The 22062-nt window shown below is 50.9% G+C and overlaps 1 protein-coding gene and 1 long non-coding RNA gene across 14 annotated transcripts in view; both read right to left on the bottom strand.

Annotated features, from left to right (window-relative positions):
- Positions 1-22062, bottom strand: part of PRKAG2 (protein kinase AMP-activated non-catalytic subunit gamma 2) — a 269685-nt gene that overhangs the window by 37399 nt on the left and 210224 nt on the right. For 8 of the 13 annotated variants that reach the window (XM_021078612.1, XM_021078611.1, XM_021078616.1 and 5 more), the window contains one exon: positions 15877-15946. In XM_021078612.1, the coding sequence (XP_020934271.1) occupies positions 15877-15946 (70 nt within the window). Of the gene's footprint in view, positions 1-13169; positions 13276-15876; positions 15947-16741; positions 16814-22062 lie in introns of those variants that run through there. The other 5 variants (XM_021078621.1, XR_002340245.1, XM_021078619.1 and 2 more) reach the window with 5 other exon arrangements.
- Positions 801-9465, bottom strand: LOC110257516. Its single transcript, XR_002340248.1, has 3 exons — positions 7289-9465; positions 3097-3273; positions 801-2987 (listed from the first exon to the last, which is right to left on the bottom strand). It is a non-coding gene; the product is annotated as an uncharacterized LOC110257516 (long non-coding RNA).

The raw sequence follows: 22062 nt of genomic DNA, 5'->3' as shown, positions 1-22062 counted from the left end.
CACCTGGCTCAGGGAGGCGCCGTCGGGCTCCCTGCCACAGCCACGCTGTCCCCTCCTCCGCACTGCGCTCTCAGCAAGGAGGTCACCACGCGCAGCCACACGAGCAGGGTCAGGAGCCCCGCTCCACCTCCTGAAGGTGAGCATCCGCGTAAATGACCCGGAGCTCTCTGCGCAGGGGAGCCGGCTGGCCGTCTCAGCACGGACGCGTGGTACCTCTCCCACGCCGAGTCCCAGTCCCGCACCGCGCCGCGATGGCCCGCGGCTGTGCCCTGGCCGTGACGCCCCTCCGGCCCTCCCGTGGGCCCCCGGGCGGGGCGGTGTGTGCCCTCCGCCACAAAGGCCTAGCATCCGTGTGCGCACCTGTCCCGGCTATCTGGTGGCTCTGGCTTCCAGCCCCCTCAGCACCTGCCTCCTCAGGCTCCTCTTGGCTGTGTGGCTTCTCTCGGGCGCTGAGGTGCGGCCTCGCGGGTCTGAGGAGTCCTGGGCAGGTGCTGTGCGAGGTGCCCTTTGACTAGAACCTGTCTGATGTCTGATTAGCCTGGGGTTCCAGGTTGTGAGGAGGATCTAAACATCACTATTATTTTTATTTATTTATTTTTTGTCTTTTTGTTGTTGTTGTTGCTATTTCTTGGGCCGCTCCTGCGGCATATGGAGGTTCCCAGGCTAGGGGTTGAATCGGAGCTGTAGCCACCAGCCTACGCCAGAGCCACAGCAACGCGGGATCCGAGCCGCGTCTGCAACCTACACCACAGCTCACGGCAACGCCGGATCGTTAACCCACTGAGCAAGGGCAGGGACCGAACCCGCAACCTCATGGTTCCTAGTCGGATTCATTAACCACTGCGCCACGACGGGAACTCCATTTTTTTTTTTTCACTATTATTTTTAAATTGTAGGAAGCCTGACCAAAGCAAAACGCCAAACATGTAAAACAAACGGGAGTAACATGCGTCTGGTTTGTAATAAAGGTTAGATTATCCCTGATGCAGTAACGTCCATAACAAGAGTATCAGCGGTTCAAGTTAGGAAAAGAAAGTAAAATATTATAAAATGTCATTGGCTTCTCCATATTTAGTATAAACTTTCTGATTAGGTGGCACCACTTTATTATTCACCTTATGATAAAGTCTCAAATTGTAGGATGGAAGAAATGCATTGAAACAGAAAGTACGAGGAATTTGGAGTTACACCAAAAGAAAAAACCCAGAAGAACAACGCCACTCAACACGAACAGGATGGGAGTTCCTGGTGGCTTGGCAGTTGAGGACCTGGCATGGTCACAGCTGTGGCTCAGGTTTGATCCCTGGCCCGGGGAACGTCCACATGCTGTGGGCACGGCCAACACAAAAACAAAAACAGGTTGTTTGGAGTAAGTTACGACTGTTCTTGAGGAGACAGGTTCAAACTCTCAATATTCAGACGGTAATGGGGTTAGAAGGCATGGCAGTGCCCATCCCGGTTAACCTCGCCTGTCCCGGGGGAGAGAGGGGCAGAGCTGCGGGGGTCTCCTGGCAGCGATCACGGGTCCAGGAAAGCAGCCCGTCCACGGAATAGGACATCGCCCAGCACTGCCGAGCAAGGGAGCAACCGACGAGCACTACCGGGACCAGGAGCCTGTGTGTTAACGCGTTTTGTCTGTGAAGGTTAACAATCTGGGAAACGCCACGTTGACACTGACAGGCAAAGAATCCCACACACTAAGGAGGAAAGCGGGCGGTAAGTGTGTCTCTAGAAGCAGATCTGATTCCCCCGCCCCTGCCCAGGCCTCACTTCCAGCACACCCACGTCACTCACACTCACAGCCACCTCTCCACAGCCAGGAATTTCACACCCCAGGATCCCCTCACACTTCCTCTGCAAAGGAAGCTTCTGAACGTGGAACGTGTCCAGTGTCCCACTCTGCTCCACGCACGCCGTGCCCTCTCCTGTCCCGCGTGGCCCCCTGAAATCCTACTTGCCGTCCGTCGTGGGCTGAAGGGCTGCACAGCGCCTCTCCGCAGAGAAAAGTCCACCTGGAACGTCAGGGCAAGACCTTACCTGGGACGAGGGTCTCTGCGGGTGTAATTAAGGTAAGAACCTTGAGATCATCCTGGATTATCCACTTGGGCCCTAAATCCAATCACCCGTGTCCTTACAAGACAAGGAAGACACAGCCCCCAGAGGAGGCCAGGGCTGCCTGGCCGGGTAGGGGCAGTGGTGGGCAGCAGCCTCCAGGGCCAGGAGCGGGCTGGGGACATGTCCCCCCAGAGCCTCCAGAAGGGACCAGCCCTGCTGACACGTCTCAGACGTCTACCTTCCCGACCACGAGAGAGCCACGTCCCGCGGCGGTCGGCCACCAGGTCTGTGGCCCGTGGTTGTGGTGGCCTTGGGAGCCTCCTCCACCTTCCAGGTTCAGTCCACAGTCCCACGCACCTCCTTAAAAGCCCTCGGGTCACAAGCACCTGCTCCCCAGTGACACCCCCACCCACATTTTGTGGGCAATGGCCTTCTGGGGTCACCATGGTCCTTGTGCCAAAGCTATAGGTCAGCTTCGACTGCAGCCTGACTGCGGCCTTCAGACCTGACCCCGCTCCGCAGGGGCGTTGGGACAAGCTCACGCCTGCTGCCTCTGTGTCCCCGGAAGACACCCAAGTGAAAGGCCGGGGCCAAACATGAATCTGAGGTGACTATGTTCCCTGTTGGTCCTCAGAGAGGAAAACGCCAACGAAGCACACAAGTTCCAAAGATTATACTCGGGTCGAAATGCACTGATGGGTTAGGAAACTCCCTCTCCACCTTCATCAACGGACGGGAATTTTAATTCAGAGAGAATTTGTAAAAAACGTCCCCTAAGACGGTTGATTCTGTGGTGCAGCCAGCCCTTGGCACACAGTGAAAATGAAGGGGGCAGACGAGCACCCGTAACTGGTTAGTCCAGGAAGACGGCACGCAAGAGCCGGGGACAGAGCCGGAGATGGGAGACGAAGGCCCAGGATGCGCGCAGTGTCCTGCAGGGCGGAGGGGGGGGGTCCCCACTCAGTAACGGGAAGGGAAAGGGCTGGTCCCAGGAGCTCCCCCGGTCCCCTAACGCTGTCCTCACGCCTTTGCAGTACACACCTTCCTCCTGCCTGCTCTGGACCACGCGCCCCAGGAAACTACCCTGGGCGCTCCACGCCACCTACGGCCAGGCACGGGTTCATCTAATAGCGCCGTGGGAGCCGGGAGCTCTTTTATTTATCTTGACTGCCAGCCTTATTTGAAGTCAAATGGCAGGTCACAGGAAGGACTCAGACCCTGTGTGAAAGAGCTGAGTGTGCAACGATGACAGGCACTTTAAAAAACAAAATTCACACACTGTCCAAATGTCACTAAAAACTCCACAAAACCCAACCAACCCCCGACTCCTTTTTCCCATCCCCACCATTCAGACTTAATGCAAGACATTTCATTGTAATTCCACAAAGAAAAAGATCATCAGTAAGTTATTTTAAAATTTACCTCTTATGCTTTATTCTACATTTAGGAACACAGGGTTACTGTATTCACATAATATATATATTTTTGGGAAAACCATTTAAAATAATTGAGCTGGAAATAAGCAAAAAGGGAACTACGGAAGTTAAAAGCATACGGGAAACATTAAACTACCAGAGACATTTCCCTCAAGTGCTTAAAAACGCGAATATTAACAAAGTTGAAGCTTAAATAAGAGTTCCCACTGTGGTGCAGTGGGTTAAGGGTCCAGCATTGCTGCAACGGTGGAGCAGGTCACGATGGCCTGGGAACTTCCCTATGCTTCGGGTACAGCCAAAAATAAATAAATAAATAAAACAAAACCAGCTTAGATATAATTTTAAAAGACTTCTAAGGCAGCAGAGTAAATGAATGCATTAAATGTTCCCCTTTTCCGTGCTTTTTGTGTTCAGTTTTGTGTGTGTTGTTGCAAAAGTGGCCATTGAAGAGGATGATGCATATGCGCATCTACACAAGGGGGCAAAGAAATACTAAGCAGGAAAATACAGGTGAGGAGAGGCGATTAGACAGCACAGTTAGTCCCGACCAATGCCTAAGGACCGCCACAAACAAAGCTGTGACCTTGAAATGACAGTGACTCCCAACCAGTTTTCAATGGCTTTGGGTTTAATTCTAGGAACCACAGGGCTGAAACATCTACCAGAGCCAATGCCTCCTCTTTCTCAGGAACCAGAATGCAATCGCTAAGCTGAAGCAACGGTGAGGCCCACACTCGCTCTGTGCACAGGGACCAGGCCCCGCACCAGGTCGGCAGGGGAAGGGGCACTGGCCATGGTAATGCCACCACCAGCATGCAGCCACCCCAGCCGCCTCCATCAGACACGCTTTCAGCAACTTAAAGAAGTTTCCTTCTCTCTCTAGCTTATTAAGGACTTGGTTACAGGAACGCACGGTGAAGTTCAGGGAACTACGGAAGTTAAAAGTATACGGGAAACATTAAACTACCAGAGACGTTTCCCTCAAGTGCTTAAAAACGCGAATATTAACAAAGTCAAAGCTTAAATAGGAGTTCCCACTGTGGTGCAGTGGGTTAAGGGTCCAGCATTGCTGCAACAGTGGCTATTTCAATATCTGCTGAGATGACCAGCGGCTTCTCTCTTTGATCTGCTGCCATTTATCCGTCAGTGGATCTCTTACTGATGGGAGCCTTGTGCTTCTATGACACAGCCTTGTCTGGTCACCATGGACGGCATGGCCCACTCTGCCGATGTTTGTGTAGGAGTTCTGCCCAGGTTTTAAAGGCTGGGTTAATCATTTGTTTTCTTCTTTGTGTGCAACCAACTGGTTTTGATGTCAGGATCGAGCTGGCTTCACAGAATGGGCTGGGACGCTGCCATCCTTCCCTGCTCTCTGAAAGAGGTCCAATGACCCAGGCATTAACTGTTCCTTGAAGGTGTTGCAGAACTGACCCGTCAAGAGGCTGAATACCAGGCCTCTCCAGCGGGGGCAGTGGAAGGCTGAGGACCTTTAATTTCTTTAAAAGGAAAGATTTAGTGAGAGATCACTCACTTCCATACGGGTCACCCATTTCAAGTGTACAATCCAATTCATTACTTTTAAATTCCATTTGTGGTGATTAATGAAAGAGATACTTAAACAGGAGAATACAAAAGGGAAAAATCCATTCAAAAGCGATTGAACAGATTTTTAAATGTATTGATATCATTGGATATATTCAGATTTTTTTTTTTTCTTTTTAGGGCTGCTCCTATGGCATATGGAAGTTCTCAGGCTGGGGTCAAACTGGAGCTCCAGCTGCCAGCCTGCCACAGCAAAGCAGGATCCAAGCCACGTCTGTAGCCTATGCTGCAGCCTGGGGCCACCCCGGATCCTTAATCCACTGACTGAGGCCAGGGATTGAACTCATCCTCACGGATATTAGCCGGGTTCTTAACCTGCCGAGCCGCAACGGGAATGCCCAGATTTCTTTTACTGTCACTTTCTACATCTCTGCATTTATAATTAAGGAGCCCCTCTTATTTCTGTTGCCATGCATTTTCTTTTCCTCTTTGGGGGGCTGTGCCCAGGGCGGATGGAAGTTCCCCAGGCCAGGGATGCAGTTTGCACCACAGCAGTGACCCGAGCTACTCCAGTGACAATGCTGGATCCTTACCCCACTGCGCTACAAGGAAACGCCTGCTTTGTATTTTTATTCACTTTTTTTCTTGAACAGACTTGATACAGATTTATCCACGTTATTGGTCTTTTCCAAGAAATTAGCTTTTGCTTTTGTTGAGCAAGACTACTGTCTGCGTTCCATTTCCCTGACTGCCGTCATTTCAGTAGCATTTTGGGGTGAGGAGAGAGAAGTGAACATACTCAGCAAACCACCTTGAATCATGGCAACGTGGCAGCCCAGCTGAGTGGATCAGGTAAATTGAAGACTGGCTTGTCACCATAAGCCCACCAGCATGCTGCCGTGTGACGCTGGGACAGAAGGCTCTACTGGTGCGTGCTGACACATTTCCATTACCAGAGCTTAAACATCTGTCTGGCAGCATGTGCCGTCTTTGGGGTTTCGCATTACAATGGCTCCTCCCGCCACTGGCCTTGGCCTGCAGTACAGCACGTCGTGGTTCTTAGGTGTGTAAGCGCTATTCGGACTTAGGATTTCAGATCAAAGTAGGAGAAAAGGACCTGCAGAATAAAGTGCTCACCACAGAAGAGTGAGGCGCTCACAGGCTCCGGGTCCTCTCCTCCGTTTGTTAGGGAGCAGGCCACCCTCCTCCAGGAGGGACTCCGGGAATTCCAGGTCCCGGGGGCGTCGCGTGGAGAAGGACGGACGGGGCAGAGCTAGACCAAACCTGTATCCGAAGTGCCCTCAAGTGTGACCTTGAGCCAATCCCTTCATCCCCTTGGCCTGAATTCTTCATTTGCAAGGTGGTGACAACGCCGCCGTCCTGCCCGCAGAGCGCTCCTGGGGATCGGGATAAACCACCTCACCCCCCCGACCAGCGACGCTGCCGCCCGGGTGCCCTGCGCACTCGTTCCCCAGGGCAAGGTCTGAGGTACAGATGCGGAGCTGGCACTGGACCAAGGACTGTTGTCGAGGACACACTAATGGCGGCTTCGAGTTTAAATTTTTCCTTGGTTGCCCTTTTGGTCCTTTCTGGGGTCATCACCAGTTATATTCCTGGAGACTGGACTACACAGCAGGTACCGAAGTGAGTAGGACGTTCGGGTTATTTAACGCGCATATAATCCGATTTGCTAGATGCTACTGTCATGCCCTGCGTACAAGTGGAGGGACTGAGGCTTGAAATAACTTGCCTGGACCTCACAGCCATTACGTAGAAGAATCGGGACTCCCATCTGAGTCTGACTCATACTCTCAATTATGTGACGTTAACTACACATGCAGCGCAAAGGGGGGACATGCCACATGTGCAGGCACCAAAGCCAGAGAAATCAATGTGGAAGGAGCCAGAAAAGGGAAAAACGGATGGTGAGAATGTGGACGCCTGAGGAGGCCTTCGCAGACCAATTAAACAGGATCCATAAAATAACACTGTGTGTAAAAGGTAACAGTTTATTGGTAGCAACTTACAAGAGACAAATGATCAAAGTGTAACCTAAGATAAAATGAACCAGGTGCTACAAAGTCCAGAAACTTCGATGACCTGAAAGAAATTCAGACACACAGGAAACAGCTCCAAGAGGGACAGAAGCAGCAAATGAAAAGATTAAAACAATGACTACGATTTGATCCAATGGTTCCCAAATTCGTCCCCCCCAAACGGCTCTCCTTTTAGTATCTGAGTTAAGTTACACTTACGTCATAGTCACAAAAGAAAGCGCTCAAAGCCTCTTCCCGAAGCCACCAGATCATGGACGCCAGTCCCGACCCGCCGTCACTGCCTGGGACCATCCGGGCGCTGGCCAGTCTCTCCCGCCTCCCACTGAGGGGGAGAGGCCTTGGCGCACCTGGCAGGGAGGCACCCTGTCCCCCCGCCTCGCCAGGGCTCTGTGATCAGCACGTCAGCTGGGCGAACGGACCTCCTCTCAGGCCTCACGTGGACATGCTTGCTTGCTTCCTAAGAGGAAACGTTACCTCGGACGTCCCGGCTATCGGGCTGGTCCTCGTGCCAGAGTAAAGTTAAAGCGCCAAAAAACCGGTTCACGGGAGTAAAAAGTATTTACCGCCACTCAGTCTACTCGTCGCACCATCCTGGAGAGCTGGCACATGTGAAGCTTTGCGTGCCCTCCTCCCAGAGCTCCCACAACGGCCAAGAGACATGAATAAATGTTTCTTCTTAACGGCACCGTCAACTACGCGGGATCACGAGATAATATGTGAAGGCCTTTCCGGGGCTTCCAGAAAGTCACTGTTCCCAAGGAAGTGACATTTAGGCTGAGACCTGGAGAAAACGAGCAGGTGGCCAAGAGGACAGGGAAGAACCCAGGGTGAGGGAACAGCCCGTGTGACGTCTAGACGGCACGGAGGCGGCAGAGGGAGGAGCCAGTGCGGCACGTCCGGGAACAGAGCAAGAAGTCTCGGCTCCGGCCTAAAGGCAGAGGAAAGTCAGAGAGGCTTTTAAACGTGGAAGTGACAAGATTAGGGAACAGGGTTTGTTTATCTGGTTTTTGGCCTCCCCGTGGCAAACGGCGTTCCCGAGCCGGGGATCAGATCAGACTGAAGCCGTAGCTGTGGCAACGCCAGACGCTTAACCTGCTACGCAGGGCCGGGGAGCGAGTCTGCGTCCCAGTGCTCGAGATGCTGCCAGTCCCGTTGTGCCACAGTGGGAGCTCCTAGGTCCATGTTCTTAGAAACTGTGTCTGACTGCAGCTGAAGCTGACGGGAGGGGCCCGAGTAGGTGCTGGAGAGGTCAGACTGTTTAATAGTCAAGAGAAAGATGACGATGGCCTGGCCTGGAGCGAGGACAGAAGTGACAGAGACACGTGGGTACTTAGCAGGTGACAGTGAGAGGACTGCAAACGTGCATGCGGGAGAGGGAGCGAGCCAGAGCCAAACGTCATTTGTGTTAAACTACAAAACAAATCAAACAACCAGGGGACGTGGTACCAGGGGACGTGGTACTACTGAAGCGGGGCGGGGGGACGACAGAGCAGAGAGACGGGGAGCGGCTCAGGCAGAGACATCCAACAGGCGCCCCAACACTCGAGAGATCTGGCTGCAAATATCTACCGGGCGTCACTAATTATCGAAGCATCGTGTACCCACACCCTGGGCGACAGGCGGGGAGGCTGCCCAGGGTGAGGGTCCCAGAGGGCAAGACAAGGGGACTTCAGATGGGCCGGGAGCAAGTCCAACAGCCGCTGTTGAGAAAGGAGGGCAGGCGTGTGGCACGTGTGTTTGACGCTGCTAAATCTCCTACTGAAAACAAAACTGAGATGCACGGAGGAAACGAGGAGGTGTGCAGAGAACACCGGAGGGTTTTCGGGGAGAAGGGGGCAGAGGTCATCTCTGGTGACAGCGACCGAGAGCTCAAAATGAGAAAAGGACTGAGTGGCCACTGGAGTTTGCAGAATGGAGCCACGAGTGACCACCTCAGGAAGCTGGGTGGAGCGGTGGAAATGGGCTGAAGAATGAATAGGACGTGAGAAAATGGAAAGAGGGTTTCCGGCTGTAGATTAGTCCATGTCGGTCACACGGCCTGGCTCGGAGCCCAACGACGGCCTTTGAAACCTGCTGACCCCACCTTCCCAGATGCGTCCCCGGAGGTAACTCACTCAACCCCTCACCTCCTTCATTTCCTCCTCCATGAAGCAGGGTGACAGAAGCTTTTCCCTCTTAGACTTGTTTTGAGGATTAGATCAGATCAGCGTAAAAGGTTGACAACACAGCAGGGCCTTGATATACTTAATATACGCCACATTTTTTTGTTTTGCTTTTTAAGGCCGCACCCAAGGCATACGGAGGGTCCCAGGTGAGGGGTCCAACTGGAGCTGTAGCCGCCAGCCTACACCACAGCCACAGCAATGAGGGATCCGAGCCGCGTCTGCAACCTACACCTCAGCTCACGGCAACGCCGGATCCTTAACCCACTGAGCGAGGCCAGGGATCGAACCTGCGTCCTCAGGGATGCTAGTCAGATTCGTTTCGGCTGAGCCATGATAGGAACTCTGCGCCAGTTATTATAATCATAGAAAAAGGACAAAAATCCTTCCACTTTTTTTGAGTAAACTCCAAATGCCTTGTGGTATCAAAATTTTTCGGCTTTAAAATTCGCAGGTGAGACAGAGCGTTTCAAGGATTCTGTGTGACAGAGCTGCAAGGATTCTGTGTGGGTGGAAGCAGCCCAGCTATGGAGCGTCTGAATCACTGTTCTGGACCCTGGCCAGCTGACCACAGGGCTGCGGAGTGCCCCCCCGCCCCCCAATCCCCAGAGCAGACAGAGCCAGTCTCGAGAGGGAAGGTCGAGGAGAGCCTGTCATCGTGGACATGACTCAGCAGCACTGCCTTGGCTTCTGATGACTTTCCATTATGAGGCTTGTGAAGCTCGGTCACGGGGCCACTTCGGGTGTCCTCAGTCCCTCTGTGCTCTTCTCTTGCTCAAAGCAGGCAGGGGTCTTAGTGTTTCAGATGACAAGACCTCTGCGGTCTCAAAACTGCTCCAGCTCCTGGAATCCAGACACCATCAACCAGGAAGCTGGAGCCTGACTTCAGCGGCTTTCGAATGCCTTCCCGAAACCTATTAAATACGGCAAGCTTTCAAATTCGGGGCCAGCCAAAGAAGAAAAGCTTCGTCTGTAAACATTTCATAAAACGAACTACTTTTACAATCAAGAAAGAGAAAAACCTCTTGTCTGGGCCAAGTGTGCAAACTCAGCAGGGAAGGAAGGGTAGAGTCCGGATGACAGAGGACCAGAAGCTTCTAAAACGACGGGATGAGATCAGCAAGCACCAAGCTGGGATCAGACCTGTCACCAGCAGAGGTCAGTGCCCCTGTGTTACGGCCAGTAAATGTCCAAGGGATCCAGCAGAGCCTCACGGGGAGGCCGCTCTCAAAGCTAAGTGAACAGGGGGACACCTTCAAAGGCTCCACAGATACACAGGAAGACAGTCTCCCTGAAGCATGTGACAACGGTGCGTCTCAACCTTTTTTTCACGGTTCCCCAGTCCCCGCCCTTCCGTACATTTTCACCCAACTGTCCCACCCCCAGGACACTTGACTACGACAGATACGCCGCACATCTGTTCCAGGGCCCTTTGGAGAGCCACGAACCGCTGTCACAGCTATGATTTTTGTCCCCTGACGAGAACCAATCTTTGCTCACTTCGGGGAACTCTACTCCAGTTGGGAATGAGTTTGAGTGAAAGCACATTTTTGGTTTCGTTTGTTAGTTTATGTAGAGTGGTTGCTGGATGCCGTAGGACATATTTTCAAGCTGGAAGGAAAAGCACAAGTTCACTAAATGCTGGCCTTTGTTTTCAGAGAAAACCCACAATGACAACAACAACAAACAAGCAACACTCCCCAAAAAGGAGCATTATCCAAGAATACAGAATTGGGCCTAAAATCCCAAGATTTTTTTTTCTCTTTTTAGGGCCACACCTGCGGTGTGTGGAGGTTCCCAGGCTAGGGGTCGAATCAGAGCTACAGGTGCTGGCCTACACCACAGCCACAGCACCACCGGATCCTTAACCCACTGAGCGAGGCGAGGGATCCAACTCACATCCTCACGGACACTGTTTCAAGTTCTTAACCTACTGAGCCACAACGGGAACTCTTAAAGTTCTAAAGATTTTTGCGTGAAAAACAATGCTCTCCCTCTCCCTTTTACTCCTTACCCCCACTTCTTATTTATTCCTGACCAGTGCAGACTAGGCTGACATCCTGCTAGAAAAATGAGTTTGGGGGCTAGTTCTGAGCAGATTACCCTTTGGGAAATGCCTTGCAGGTGAAGCATGAACAGCTTGGACAGAAAGGCTGGGATGCAGGGGAGCAGGCAGATGGTGAGGAAGAGGCGGGAGAGGCCGTCTTCCAGACCGAGGAAGCGGGATGGACCAACCACACCCAGTTACTGACAGCCTGAAATAACTAGAGAGCCTGCGACAGCTGAAGCGATAAGAGGAAGCCAGGAGATGACAGAGATAGTTTCCAGGGGCTGTAAAATTCTTGGAGTCGTGCCAGAATTATACCTTTATTAATCATGGATAAATTTCTGAAAGCTCATCTCCTCGAGAAAGCACTCAATGGTTGTGCGTAGGTGGCTGTGGAGCACCTGCGCCTGGTCCTGCCACTAAATAAGCTCAAGACAATTAATCTTTTCTTCCCTTGGCCGCGCCCTCGGCATGCGGAAGTTCCCAGGCCAGGGATCTTTGAACCCACGCCACAGCAGTGACCCGAGCCACAGCAATGACCCGAGCCACAGCAGTCACAATGCTGGATCCTTAACTGCGAGGCCACCAGGGAACTCCTGGACAGTTAATCTTTTTCTTTCTTTTTTTTTTTTTTGTATTTTTGCTTTTTCTAGGGCCGCTCCCACGGCATGTGGAGGTTCCCAGGCTAGGGGTCCAATACGAGCTGTAGCTGCCTGCCTACACCACGCCAGGTCTGAGCCGCGTCTGCAACCTACACCACAGCTCACAGCAACGCCGGATCCTTAACCCACTGAGCAAGGCCAGGAATCGAACCTGCAACCTCATGGTTCCTAGTCGGATTTATGAACCACTGAGCCATGACAGGAACTCCCATCAGACAATTAATCTTAATAAAAACAAACAGGTATGAGTGATAGTACAAAAAAAAATTGAAAAGCAAATACATAAAGCGATGGCTACAGGCTAGGCGCTGTTCTCATCGCTTTGCAGATGCTGAATCACTCCATTCTCCCAATGTTCCCTGAAGGAGCCAGGGCCAGGGCAGAGTGGCGCAGCGGAGGCGTGCTGGGCCAGCAAAGGAACTAGAAACGTTCAGCACGGTCGCTGAGATACTGAAACACTGCAGAGCACCGACCGGGTGCTGGGAAAAGAAAGCTGAACCGGGGAGAAGCACGGGAGGGAGGGGGTGCGGCCTGGGCCGAGCCGAGCCAGCGAGCCTGCCGGGAGCCGGAGAAGGCCCTACCCTCCAAACGATGCCAAAGCACCGGGGCGACGGGGGACACCCAGAACAGGGGTCCAGCCAACTCTGCCTGTGAGCCACATCTGGCCTCTTTTTGTAAATAAAGTTTGCCTGGAACGCAGCCCTGCCAGTTGGCCTGAGCTGGTCCTGAGCCGCTTTCTGCTTCGCTGCTGCACAGGCAGGCTGAGCAGCCCTGACAGAGGCAGACACTGAAGCCATCTGGCCCTTTACGGAAAAGTTTGCCTGGGTCTCTTCTAGAGCCTTGTTCATCAGAGCTGGGTCTCTGAAGCAGCAGCACTTGGGAGCCTGGCAGAAATGCAAACTCCCAGGTCCCATCCCGGGCCCGGAAAATGAAAAGCCGCCTTTTCAAAAGCTCTCTGGCCGTGCTTCCGCACAGAAAGCTCTCCGGCCACCGGTGTGTAGCAGCACCGGCAGCGGGGAGGAGGCGGGAGGCTGGGATGCAGAGAAGTCCGCATGGATTCTATATTTGGACATAGGAGCAGTGAAGATTTTCCCGTAAAGGGGTGGTGCCACCAAAGCATGCTCTGGAAAGGTCCCTCTGTCAGGGTGCAGTGCTGAGTAGCAGTGGGTGGGCAGACGGTGTCAGAACCCAGCCAAAAGAGGACTTACTCGAACAACACAGGAGAGACCGAGGCACAGTTTTTTTCCTTCTTCCCAGGAGTGAGTAACATTTTAAGGGATTACTCGGACTTCACTGATGTCTCCAAACTGTTCCTAACAAATACAGGGTCTGTTATAATTCATGAAGAAACGGAAAAATCCTTGGTAACAAAACTATTAGTAATCATGCCTATACCAAGTGTATCCACCCCGTCCCGCCTCCAGATCGCAATGCACAAGGGATGACGTCAAGCAAGAAGGAAGCTGAAGGATTCACTGAGCGTCTATTGTCACAGCTGTCCCTCAGGTAGGCTGCTCACAACAGCAGCTCACAGGATGTTTGAAGGTGTGATGTCTCACTGTTAGGACTTTTTTTCCCCTCCCCAAACAAATGTAAGATTCTTCTTGACACTCAGTTTTTCCCTATTTTGGATGAATAAGCAATTTAAAGTTCAAAAGAAACAAAGCAGTGCTTCAGCCGACCACGCCAACACTACCCCTTCCAACTTGGCGACCAGCTTCCAAGCAACTGCTTAACCTTTTACCTCCTTAAGAATCTAGAAAAGTCTGACAGGGTTACGTGTGAGATTCAGTATACTTTAAAACAATGATAGTAATACAGATGGAAACAGATGGGCGAAAACGGGAAATTCCTCTTCTTAGATGCTAAGGTTTAATATTTTACATTCATTCCATTAGCAGAAACAATGCAAAAGAAATAGGGTTCATATATCTGCTTGGAGAAATGCAATATAATTAAATCAATAAATCTCAAGTGAGAAAAAAAAAGAAGAATCTCTATGGAAGATTCACGAATAAATCTTATAAAGTCTGTGAGTTCAGTACAACAGTTAATGGCACTTAAAAAATAACAGTGACTAACGCAGAGGGCTTCCTTCGGATTTACATTGTATTAAATACCATTACATGGATTATCTCATTTAATCCTCAAAACACCCTGATGTCAGCTCTCCTTTATGAATGGGAAAACTAAGCACAGGGAGGTTAAGCAACTTGTCTAGGGACACGCAGCTACACAAGAAGTGGAGATAGGATTTGAAGCTGGGTCTAATCCTCTAACCATAACTATGGTACCTCTTCAGAAACTCAAAGCCTTTTTTTTTTTTTTTTTTTTTGCTTTTTAGGGCCACACCCGCGGCACATGGAAGTTTCTGGCTAGGGGTCGAATCGGAGCTACAGCTGCCGGCCACAGCCACGCAGGATCAGGGCCCTGTCTGTGAGCTACTCCACAGCTCACGGCAACGCCGGATCCCCGACCCACTGATCGAGGCCAGGCATGGAACCCGCATCCTCATGGATACTAGTCGGATTTGCTTCTGCTGCGCCACAACAGGACTCCTAAACACTCAGCGTCTTAACAGAAAAGGAGGGGTACCGTATTGCCCTGTGGACAGTGCCCGAAATTTGATCTGCACTATAATAAATCCGAGGAATAATGAGGTGGATCTGACTGAAGACACTGGATTGTTTTTCAGGAGGATAAAATGCAAATTAAGTCCCAGTAAAACTCTAAAATGTATCATGTAACTGCTTGTTAATAATAAATAAGGATGCAGATTTTAATGATAATGACTCTGAATACATTATCTCCTGGCTACCATGTCTGTGAAATGCAGGTACTCTTAACACATAAGATAAACGCAGGCGCTGGCCTGACACTGCTGGGTTAACGTTCTCATGCTGGTTGTGCATGCTTATTTAAGTAATTGCCTGACTGTAAATGGAGGGAAGTATTAAAGTAAAGTTGGCACAAGGCACAGCATCCACATGGCACATTCTTTGTTCAGGGAGCTTTATTCCATCAATACTCTTGGAAAAAAGAGAAGTCATTAAGTGACTAAGGGAAGTACAGAGGATAGCGTAGAGGGCTCTTAAATTCCTCTCATTGTCAAGCATCGCATACAAAGTTCTTTTTCGACTCTGACCTCACCATATTCCATTTCAAATACGAATTTTGCCAAAGAACAAGCTCATCTCCTTCAAATCTTAACAGTTTCAAAATAAGAAACAGGTAAAAGCTCATGTTCCACACGGTACACCTTAATTTTGCCCAAGAACAACCCCCCCCCCCACTTTAACAGCTTCAAAATCAGGTCCAGGTAAGGAGAACACAGGGCAGGAAAATGAAAAAATGAATGAGAAAGGAGGCAACGGAAACGATGGAGTGACAGGGTCACCTGAACTCAAAGCCAATTCGCTAAGCTGCCTCCGGTTTTCCTATGGAACTTTCCCCATTAAGACAAGAAGACACACCCTGCTGGTGGTATTTTCACAACTACAGATAAGGGAAGCAGGGTGTGTTGTTTAAAGGTATGAACCATAAACACATTTTGGGGGCTACCTCTACGTGCATGGCGGCGCAACAAACGATTACCACCGCATGTCACCTTGCTCTCAATCGAGTTGAGCTAGTAAGGACAAAAGGACCGACCATCCGTGCTGATGGCTGGGTTGCGGGGCTCCCGGAGAGATCTCGCCCTCCGAAAGGCACGGCGGGCCACTGCAGACACGCTCGCCGGCTCCGCGGCTCCATCTCCGGCCCCGCAGGGCGTGCCGCCCGAAGCCGAAGCCGGACGGGCGGTGGGCGGCGGGGTCCCGCGGCCTCCGGGGCGTGAACACCGGCGGCCCCCGCGCGCCCGCCCCTCCCGGCCCCCTGCGTAGACACCAAGGCGCGTTCCGCCGGGGGGGCACTCACCTTCTTCTTCCAACTCGAATTTCTCCAGCATGCCGGCTTCCGCGGGTCCCGGGGCCGCCGCCAGCGCCGCCTGAGGAGGAGGAGGACAGGGATCAGCATGCGCTCGGCGGCGCTCTTCCCCGGCCGCGCGGGCGGGGACGCGGCGGGGGCGGCGCGCGGGGGCGGAGGGCGGGGGTGCCGGGGACACAGGGCGCGGCGCCGGGCACCGTGGCGGGGACGCGGGGGCCGGGGCCGGGGAGGGGGCGAGCAGGCCGGGGGCGGGGCAAGGCGGGGCGGGGGGGCGGACGAGCAGGGCGGGGGTTGGGGGCGCGGGGGCGGGGCGAGGGGGAGCGAGGGGGCGGAGGCGGGCTCGGGGAGGCGGGCTCCGGGAGCGGGCGGGGGCACGGGGGCGGGCTCTGCGGCCCGGCCGAGCGCTCCGGCCTCGCGCGGCGCCGGGTCGCCGGGAGGAGGGGCGTCCCGGGCGGCTGGCGGGGCGCGGGGGGCGGGGGGCCGGCGGCGCGGCCCAGCCCACCGGCACGGCCCTGAACCCGGGGGCGCGGCGCAGCCCAGCCCCTGGCCCACCCCTGCCCCAGGCCGCAGGTGGCGCAGGCCGCGGCCTAACCTGCCGCCTCTCCCCGAGTGGAACGGCCCGCCTCCCCCGACCCCCCCCCCCGCACGCCGCATGTTGGTATGGACCGGCGAGATGGAGCCGTGGGAAGAGCACCCGGAGGAGCCAGGGGGCTGTCTCGCGCGGGGGCGGCGGGGGCGCCCCCCTCCAGCCGCGGCCCTCCTTCCCGCCAGGGTCCCCGACCGGCCATAAGCGGAGGCGCGTTTTCGCCTTCTCGCCTTTGCTTCTTCCTCTCCCCCACCGCTCACGTCCACTCACCTTCCCGCGCCGCTCGCGGCAGCGCGTCCCTGCAGGTTTAACCTGCGCAGGTGTGGTCTCGCCGGCCCGGGGGGTGGGGCGCGAGGGCAGCGGCGCCAGGTGGGGGTGGGGTGGGCGGGGCGATGTGCCAGGGAGAGGGGGATGGAAGCGGCAGGACCCGAGAGGGAGATGGCATCGCAGACCCCGGCGTGTGTGTTGGGGGGTGGGGTCGGGGTGTGGGCGATGATTATTTGCTTTTTTTTTTTAATTTTAGGTTAAATTGCCCATCCCTCTCCCCTATTAAACATTTTGTTCCGTGAGTTACACACACTGTGGATGCCCTGTGTTGCTATCGGTTTTACCCAGCCATGAAACACTTAGTTTGCTTCCTCTATCCATAGCCCATTCTCTTCTTTGGGGAGCCGCTGCCAAAGGCACACACAAATCTAAATCTGGCCCCGGCCACTCCTGTCACCCAGGATCTGGGTATCTGAGACTCTCCTATCGCCAACTCCGGTTGGCAGGCAACGAGGCTGGCAGCCTAGAGCTTCCTGGAAGAGTAGGGTAGCTGGAGAGGGGACAGGCACCCCACTCGGTGAGGCTCTCCTGCCTGCTCCACGTGCAAGGGGGCCCTTAGCTCTCTGAGGAGTGCAAGGGCCCTGATAATGAGATTAGCTCTCTAGTGCTGAATGAGGCTGTAAAGGGGCCCCTCTAGAAAGAAACTTGGTTCTGTCTTTCTTGCAAGCCTAGCCTGGAAGAGGAAGTACTAAAATCTTCTTTATGCCATTTTTTTGCTGTCATCTCAGTTGGGCCAACTGAGAGTCTTAATTGTCCCCTTAAAAAGTGTGAGGGGAGGAAAAGAAGACAAAACTAATTGTAATACATGGGTGGTAAAAGCCCTCAGCTGTGTCATGCTTTTTTTTTTTTTTTTTTTTTTTTTTTTTAAGGGCTTCACCCATGGCATATGGAAGTTCCCAGGCTAGGGGTCATTTAGAACTATAGCTGCTGGCCTACACCACAGCCACAGCAACTCAGGATCCAAGCACCATCTGTGACCTACACCACAGCTCAAGGCCACGCTGCATCACCCATCCACTGAGCGGGGCCAGGGATCGAACCTGCATCCTCATGGATACTAGTCCAATTCATTTCCACTGCACCACAATGGGAACTCCCTGTGTCCTGCTTAACAGAAGACCGTCGAAGGCTTTCTAAGTTCAAGAATAAGGCAAAGATTTATTCTTTCACGCTATTCTTATTCAACGTAGTCCTGGGAGTTTCAGTACTGCTATAAGGCAAGAAAAATAAATAAATAGATAAATAGATAAAAGGCATACACATTTCAAAGGAAGAAATAAAATCATCCCTGTTTACAGATGACATGGTTGTCTGCATAGACAGTCCCAAGGAATCTACTAATTAAAAAAAAAAAAAAACAACACCAAAACTAGAATTAATAAGTTCGGCAAGATTATAAGATACAAGATCAATACACACAAAAGACTCATTTGTGTACACCAACAATGAACCTGTAGAAACGGATGTTAAAATCAATATTATTTATGTTCACCGCCAAGAAAATTAAATATCTAGGTACTCAAGAGAATGTGCCCAAGAACTGTATGCTGAAAATTACAGAAAGTGGATGAAATGAAAGAATACTTAAGTAAGTAGACAGGCATCCCATGCTTACGGATTGGAAAAATCAACATAGTAAAGATGTCAGTTCTCCCCCAGGTTGATCGCTAGGTTTAACACGATTCTTATCAAAATCCCAATAAGGCTCTTCCTAGACAAGACAAGCGTATTCTGAAATTTATATGGAAGGGCAGAGGCTCTAGAATAGCTAAAACAACCATGAAAAAAAGAAGTGACGTGGCAAGCATCACTATTGACATTAAAGCTTACTGCAGAGCTACAGTAATCAAGACTGTGTGGTATTGGCAGGGGGATAGAGACACTGTTCAGTAGAAACGAACAGAGAATCTAGAAATAGACCCATGTAAATACGTCAAACAAAAACAATGGTGCTGGAGCAATTGGACATCAATAGGCAGAGAAACTCAACGCCAGCCTCACGCTTTATATAAAAATGAGCTAAAGTTGGATCATGGACTGATAAACAAAACGTAAAACTATGAAATTTTTAGAAAGAAAATAGGAGAAAATCTTTGGGACCTATTGATAAGTGAAGATTTAGACTTGACATCAAAAGCATGAGCCATAAAAGGAAAAATGACTACATTGGACCTTATTAAAATTAAAAATGTTTGGGAGTTTCTGCTGTGATGCGGTGGGTTAAGAATCTGACTGCAGCAGCTCAGGTCCCTGCAGAGGCGTGCATTCATTCAATCCAGCATTGCCACAGCTTCGGCACGGGTCACAGCTGTGGCTTGGATTCAGTCCCTGGCCTAGGAACTTCCATATACTGTAGGTGTGGCCATTAAAAAAAAAAAAAGCTTGTCCTATGACAGACCCTGTTGAGAGGATAAAGAGACAAGCCACAGAGTGGGAGAATAACGCTATAATACTTGCAGACCACAAAGCCAACAAATGACCGGTATCTGGAATATATAAAGAGCTCTGCAAACTCAATAGCAGAAAAAGAAAGCAATCCAGTTAGAACATGGGCAAAAGAAACGAAGAGACGTTTCACTAAAAAAAATCTACAGACGGCAAATAAGCACCTAAAATATGTCCAACATCATTAGCCATTACAGAAATGCAGATCAAAACCACAGCAAATCATCACTACCCACCTATTAGAATGGCCAAAATAAAAATAGTGACCACACCAAATGCCGGTGAGGAAGCAGAGAAACCCAATCCCTTGTGCGTTGCTGTGGGGGTGAAAAATCACATTGCTACTCTGGGTAACAATTTGGCGGTTTCTTATGAAATTAAATACCCAACTACCACATGACACATCCATCACACCCTTGGACATTTATCCCAGGGAAAAACAAAACATGATTATGTGAAAACCTGGATATGAATGTTCACAGCAACTTCACTTGTAATAGCCCCAACTGGAAATAACAGGTGTCATTTCACCACCATTGAATACTATTCAGCCATGAAAAGCAATGAACTACTGATACATACAAGCACTTATATGACATATGCTGAGGGAAAAAAGTCAGTCCCAAAAGGTTATACACCGTGGGACTTCATGTATATAACATTCTTGAAATGAAAAAAAATTATAGAAGTGGAGAACAGATGTGAGGGTCGGGGGGTGGGGGGAAGGGGAACCTGTGTCTATGAAAGGGTAACATGAGGGATCCTTGGGGTGATGGAACTATTCTGTAGCTTGACTGTATCAAAGTCAATATCCCGCTTGTGGTCTCATACTATATTTTTCAGCCATGAGTCAAGCCAAGCCGATTTAATTGCATGGAGGAAGTGGCAGTCGGGGTTCATTTAGAAAAAAATCTTTATCAAGATATAATTTACGTACCATAAAATATGATTTTCAGTTTATTCAGAGTTGTGTAACCATCTGTGTTTACGATATTTTCATTGTCCCAAAGACAAACCCCAGACCCATTAGCAGTCTCTGCCTGTGACTCCCTTAGCCTCTACCCCCAGCCCTAGGCAACCTCCAACCTACAGATTTGCCTATTCTGGACATTTCATATAAATGGAATCATATAATCTGTGGTCTTTTGTCTCTGGTTTCTTTCACTCAGCATAATGTATTCACAGGTTCCTCCATGTTGTAACATTTATTGGCACGTCACTTCTTTTCATGGCTGAGTAATATTCCATTGTATGGATATACCACATTTTGTGTATGTGTTCATCAGCTGATGGAGATTTGGGCGGCTTCCACTTTTTGGCTACTGTGAATATGAATACTGCTGCTATATAAACATTCATGGACCAGGGTTCGTGCGGACATGTGTTTTCGTTTCTGTTAAGTATAGATCCAGGAATGGAATTTCTAGGTCATATGGTAACTTTAACATTTAGACAAATGGCCAAATTGTAAAAAGCTGCACCTTTTTACATTTTTACCAGAAATGTACGAGGGTTCCAATTTCTCCTGTACACTCTAGTTTTGCAAGATGATGCCATTGAGGGGAACGTCTGTATGTAAAGTGCTAGTGAGGCTGAATTTCTTTCCACAGGTTGTTTTTGTTTAGTAAGACATCTCACGCTTGCCTCCTCAGAAAGGAGCATAGCCATAGGATGCCAGAAACAGGCAGATGAGGTTGTTCTATGACACACGGGGTCAATTTCCAGGTCTGAGAAGCTTTTCAGGTGTGCCCAGAAATGCTGACAGGGTCAAGTGAGTGATGGACTAGTTAGCGCAAAGAATTTAACGATGGCGGTCATTGACTGCCCTCTCATGGGTTTTCTGAAAGCCTCAACAGACTTCTGTGCTGGACTTAATCTTAGCTACTTCAGGCAGCAGGGAAGCCACGAGAGGAGGAGGCAGCAGAGAGGAAGGGCTCCAGTAATGTTCTGCATGCAGAGAGGGGTTTGCACTATGATGCATTTTATGATGCAATTAATTGGCATGTCATGGTAGAGAGGTGCTGCGGAGCTCTCTTGGCTGGACCTTGTGCAGACTCACGGCCTTTCTCCTTGTAAACCATCAGCTTCTGCAGCCAGTGTGATGGGAGGGAGCAGAGTTGAACTTGACTCAAAGAATGCTTGAAAAACCTGGAGTCAGAGTTCCCGTCGTGGCACAGGGGAAACGAATCCAACTAGGAACCATGAAGTTGCGGGTTTGATCCCTGGCCTCGCTCAGTGGGTTAAGAATCCGGCATTGCCGTGAGCTGTGATGTAGGTCACAGACGTGGCTCAGATCTGGCATTGCTGTGGCTGTGGTGTAGACTGGCGGCTACAGCTCCGATTAGACCCCTAGCCTGGGAACCTCCATATGCCGTGGGTTCGGCCCTAAAAAAAAGACAAACAAAACAAAACAAAACAAAACGAACCTGGAAACATTACAAGTGTGACTTACTGGTTGGTGAAAAATGCTAAATGATTAAGGGCTGTCTTATATAACTGCACAGGTGCAGAAAATGCAGTGTTTTGACTGGCTATCAGAAGGCGGCAGTGCAGCCTGAAAACTTCATCATACAACAATGGCCAAAAAAGCTTTCCTTTATGCAATGAGGTTGGATGTGAGTTCACTTTGCCTTTTTAAAAAATCTTAAATAGCTGCCGCAAGAAACAAATCAACTTTAAATACTGGATAAGGAGCTGCTGAATAATCGAGCACATTGGCACCTGCAGTCTCGGTGCTCTTCCCTGCTGTCTTCTGTGAGTTCCAGCTCTTGGCAAAGGCGTCCCCTGTGTGGTAGAAAAGGTAGGATGGGAAACTTCCA

Source organism: Sus scrofa, chromosome 18, assembly GCF_000003025.6.
Source record: "Sus scrofa isolate TJ Tabasco breed Duroc chromosome 18, Sscrofa11.1, whole genome shotgun sequence".
Lineage (NCBI taxonomy): Eukaryota > Metazoa > Chordata > Mammalia > Artiodactyla > Suidae > Sus > Sus scrofa.
Note: the sequence above shows the minus strand (reverse complement) of the source record. Positions and strands in the feature narration are given on the sequence as shown.